This window comes from Miscanthus floridulus, chromosome 18 (genome assembly GCF_019320115.1).
Source record: "Miscanthus floridulus cultivar M001 chromosome 18, ASM1932011v1, whole genome shotgun sequence".
Taxonomy (NCBI): domain Eukaryota; kingdom Viridiplantae; phylum Streptophyta; class Magnoliopsida; order Poales; family Poaceae; genus Miscanthus; species Miscanthus floridulus.
The window spans coordinates 78,445,024-78,449,858 of record NC_089597.1 but is presented as its reverse complement, the minus strand read 5'-3'; the positions used below and the strand labels follow the sequence as shown (position 1 = coordinate 78,449,858).

Below are 4,835 nucleotides of genomic sequence, written 5' to 3'. Positions count from 1 at the left end.
TTCGGCGCTGATAATTTGTTTGTGCCTCCGGCGGTCACGTTAAATCGTAGCTTGTCACCTGTGTAATGCAGTTGTGTATACATCAAGACTTTGTTGGACCATCGCTTATTCTCTTGATCTTTTCAGTGTTCTACAATTTTGCAAATTTTAACTGCTAGTAATTTTCAGCAGCGCGCTGCACATGCACCACCTAATCCGTAGGAGGGTTCGGTTTATTTGGTTAAAAGCATAGGCGAACTAAGTGTAGCTCAGCTGGTTGGGTCTATGTGGTGAAACCTATCCAGCCGGGTTCAAGTCGCCGACTTGAAACGGATGCTCACATTTTCCAGGATTCATTCCATGATTTAACGGCGCTTTTCTTTTAGTGGTAGGCGACCCGACGATAGCGATGCGTCTGTGGTGACTTCATCAATTTTGAGATTTGCCGGTTCAGCTTAGTTCATCGGAGGTGATCATAGGGGTCGGGTGTGCGTACGTGCGTTCGTAGCTAGGGGTGAGTATGCATTCGTGTATGTGAGCTTCTGCGTCTGTAACTGGGTCTCGAATAAAAAAAAAATTAAAGCATAGGAAAGACCGAAAGAGAACACAGAGAAGCTCTATTTTATTTTTGTTCTTCCTTTTAAGTGAAAAGTATTAGAATGCAATATTTTTCATTTATATGAAACATATGTATGGCATCTTGGAGTTGAACTCCCAGTCCCAGCCACACTTGGCATTCCCCTTCTAGGGGGGACTTGGACCCTGCCGGCATGGAATGGCATAGCCCTCTCGTGCTCGTGGCTATTTTAGGTCATGCTCTCTAGGCACGTGAGATATGTCGGCGTATCGATATGATATGGTAAATCTTTTTTAGGGTTCAAGCACGACCATGGCATGCAGGCACACCTTTGGTTCGTGCCGGCCCAAGCATGGCCCTCAAAATATTTCTACTTGTTTTCTTAAATTGCTCGTGACATAAAAATTATATTTTATGTATATATTATTATGAATATTTTAATGATTTTCATAATCTATTTAAGAATTAAATGAGAGGTAGTTAAATGCTAGAAAATTGCATTGTAGTGTTGTTGATGTGCTTACGTGCCATTTTTCTGTCGTGTCAACCCAAGCACGGGCCAAAATGCAGGGCGAACTATGTAGTCCGTCGTGCCGAGATTCTAGGCATGACATGACCCTCACCTTCGTATCATATCAGCACGGCCTAAAATATTTCGTGCCATACCTTGCTTTAGGGCGTGCCAAAAGACCGTGCCATGGCCCGCTCTTAAATGGCACGGCCCAAGGCCGGTATGCCATATTACTTCTACTTTATTTACAATATATTTCCGGTAGTGACGTACGTTTGTAGTATAAAATTTAAGACAAATACAATACAGATATCCCTTCCTATCCCTACTGTTGACTTTGTTCTTTCGTTTAATTTAACTTTTCGTTTTTTCTATAAAATATTTTTATGAAAAATAGAGGAGCATATAATAGGACACGCTTAAAGTACTTTTGATAATAATTTGGTGGAACTATTTTCATTCTACCCAAGTAATACTTGAATAAATATTATTTGCCAAATATAGGTTGAGCAACAAATCAATGGTATCATACGTCTATAAAGGTGTGTTGTGAGGGTGGGGATTGCTTCTTCCAGGGAAAGCACGAATGACTTAGTGCTGAACAACGAAACTATATCAGTTCCATCCAAAAAATTATTTCATCATCATGTGCTCTTACGTGGCCTTGGCTTGTAATATTAAGGATCGGAACTATATCATCTACAGGTGACTGTCATTGGTGGTCTTATTTTTTAGTTCTCTTTTCACTAGTCAAAGCTTACATAACCATAGCTAGTTGGTCACCATAATGTATATGAGAAAATTCCTTTAATAGGAATTTGCAAATAGTATAAAAGGTAGTGTCGTAGGTTTGAATCCATGGCGTAATTGGGTTGTTCGATTCGGGTCAATGCGTGAGTCTCTGGTGGCTTAAGCACTCAAAATACAAGGGGTTTATCTTGATTCAGACGTATAAGCCGTACGTCGAGCAACAATGTTCTTCATCTTAGGAATGCTCAATCGAGAGAGAGGGGGTGATGGAGAGGTGCATATGCTACTCACTACCGGACTCAGTTGCTTTGCCGAGTGCCAGGGGCACTCGGCAAAGCCCAATTTGCACTCGGCAAAGGCTTTGCCGAGTGCTGCACTCGGCAAAGGCCACTCGACAAAAAATGGGTCGGCAAAGGCGTCTTTGCCGAGTATCTTTTGTCGGGCACTCGGCAAAGCCTTTGCCGAGTGCCCGACACTCGGTAAAGTTGGAACTGAAAAAAACCTGAAAAAATGGAAAAAATTTTTAATCGGTGGAGGCCCCCACCGGCCAGCGCCCGCCCATCTCCGGCATTTTTCACGTAAAATTCGCGGCTACGAGGCCGGTGGGATTCGAACCGGCGACCTCTCCCTCACACGTCCTCTCCTCTAACCACTGCACCACACTGCCACTTATGTCTAGATTCCGTTTTGGTTCCCCACATATATATTATACTAAACCGAGTGTAAATTGCTTGTTTGAGGCCCTAAACGAATTCAAATAAAAAAGTTGTAAACTACAAAGTTTCATAACTTTTCAAGATCTACACTTCTAATTTAGGAAGTTTTTTCATCCGAGGTCGTTTACAAAATTTGAATTTCAAAATTTTAAAATTCAAACGCAGTTTTGCATGACAAAATGATTTCAAATAAAAAAGTTGCTAACTATAATGTTTCATAACTTTTCGAGATCCACAAAGTTTATTTTGGTTGTTTTTCCATCCGAGGTTGTTTGAAAAGTTTAAATTTTAAATTTTTGAAATTCAAACACAGTTTTGCATGACAAGATGATTTCAAATAAAAAAGTTGCCAATTACAAAGTTTCATAACTTTTCGAGATCTACAAAGTTTATTTTGGTTGTTTGATCATCTATTCATCTGACAAGGTCGTTCTAACATTGTTCACAAATCTTATATATCTCTCGTAGTTTCATAAACTACAAGAGAGATATGTTAGATTTGTGAACAAATTTACTTTTACTTTGTCATATGAAGAAAAAACCAAAACAAACATTGTACATCTTGATGAGTTATACAACTTTGTAGTTGAAAACTTTTTCATTTGAATTAATTTACAGCTTCAAAATGTGTTTTGAAATTTTCTTTGCCTAGTGTAAAAAAAAACACTCGGCAAAGAGCTTCTTTGTCGAGTGTAAAAAAACACTCGGCAAAAAAGCTTCTTTGCCGAGTGGCAAAAAAAAAACACTCAGCAAAAAAGCTTCTTTGCCGAGTGTCAAAAAAAACACTCGGCAAAGAGCTCTTTGCCGAGTGTCAAAAAAAAACACTCGGACAATACTCTTTGCTCGCGTGCTCTTTGCCGTAAAAAAAACACTCGGCAAAGAGCTCTTTGCCGAGTGTCAAAAAAAAAACACTCGGACAATACTCTTTGCTCGCGTGCTCTTTGCCGAGTGCCCGAATAAAACACACTCGGCAATCCACTTGGCACTCGGCAAAGAGCCGGTCTCCGGTAGTGACTGTAGTAGGGTTTCAGTGGATCGGACGAGGAGCCGATCCAAGGCTGAGTGTCTCAAATCAACTCGTAGGTATGGCATTGTTGTTTCTTATGTTAATGATTCAACTAAACAGCTATGCGCACGCGAGCTCCTCCTGGTCAGCGGAACAAAGAGTTGACACTGTCTCCATTATTTTATCACATGTGTCACTTTCTTCTAAGTAAACGCTAGCAATTCATGCATGCACCCACCGGTATGAAGCTTCCAGTACTAAATTTCCATGATAAATTAGTATGAGTAGTACAGCTGTAATCCTCTCCTCTCACATCAACACCTCAATCTATGTCAACGCCATCCGTACCATTCTCATGATAAGGCCCCAGCCACCAGTTCGTACTCATCCACCCTGGACGTACATCATATCTCCATCCGGCGAAAGGGTCAGCTCAAAGACGACGGAGTGCCGGCATCTCGTCGCAGGTGCAGCGCCGCCAGCATGGCTGCTTCTTTCGTACCCACACCGACTATCCCAGAATCGGAGCACCGCCCGGCGACCAACAAAGCAGGTACGCTGATCTTCAGCTACACCTGCGTCGGCCTCACGGGCACAGCGCTCTTCGCCGTCCTCTTCTTCTACTGCTACCACCAGTTGTTGCGCAGACGAGCGCCAGTCATCGCCGCCGGAGCAGAGAGCAATCCAGAGCCAGAAGGCCACCATATCGGCGTGGACATCACCAAGCTTCCTGAGTACGCGTACACTCAGTCGTCGAGGCGCAGGGGCAACGGCGACGGGGCCCAGTGCTCTGTGTGCCTCGGCACGGTGCAGGCCGGCGAGATGGTGCGGCGGCTGCCCCTGTGCAAACACCTGTACCACGTGGAGTGCATCGACATGTGGCTGGCGTCGCACGCAACGTGCCCACTCTGCCGGTCTGACGTCGAACCGCCGGGGGAAGCGTCGACGGAGCCGGCAGAGACTCTGCCAGTGTAATTCAGCGCTGATGTTCTGTTTGTGCCTCCAGCGGGCACGATAATTAAACCGTAGCTTGTCACCTGTGTAATGCATTTGTGTATACATCAAGACTTTGTTGGACCATCCCTTATTCTCTTCATCTTTTCAGTGTTCTACCTATTTCAAATTTCAACTGCTAGTAATTTTCAGAAGCTGCACATCCACCACCTAATCCGAGCGAGGGTTCCGTTTATTGAATTTTTTTAAATAATATTTTTTAATGAATAATTGCAAACTAGGCCTCCGATCAGTCTAGCCAGGACAGGCCAATGGACCCATGTCGGCCCGACAGGCATGTCG

General features: G+C 43.5%; 1 protein-coding gene across 1 annotated transcript; it reads left to right on the top strand.

Moving 5' to 3' along the window:
• The first annotated feature begins 3,781 nt into the window (after positions 1 to 3,781).
• LOC136524058 (RING-H2 finger protein ATL39-like) lies at positions 3,782 to 4,514 on the top strand. Its single transcript, XM_066517540.1, has 2 exons — positions 3,782 to 3,793; positions 3,903 to 4,514. The coding sequence occupies exons 1-2, from the start codon at positions 3,782 to 3,784 to the stop codon at positions 4,512 to 4,514; spliced, it is 624 nt and encodes a 207-aa protein (XP_066373637.1).
• Positions 4,515 to 4,835: the final 321 nt, after the last annotated feature.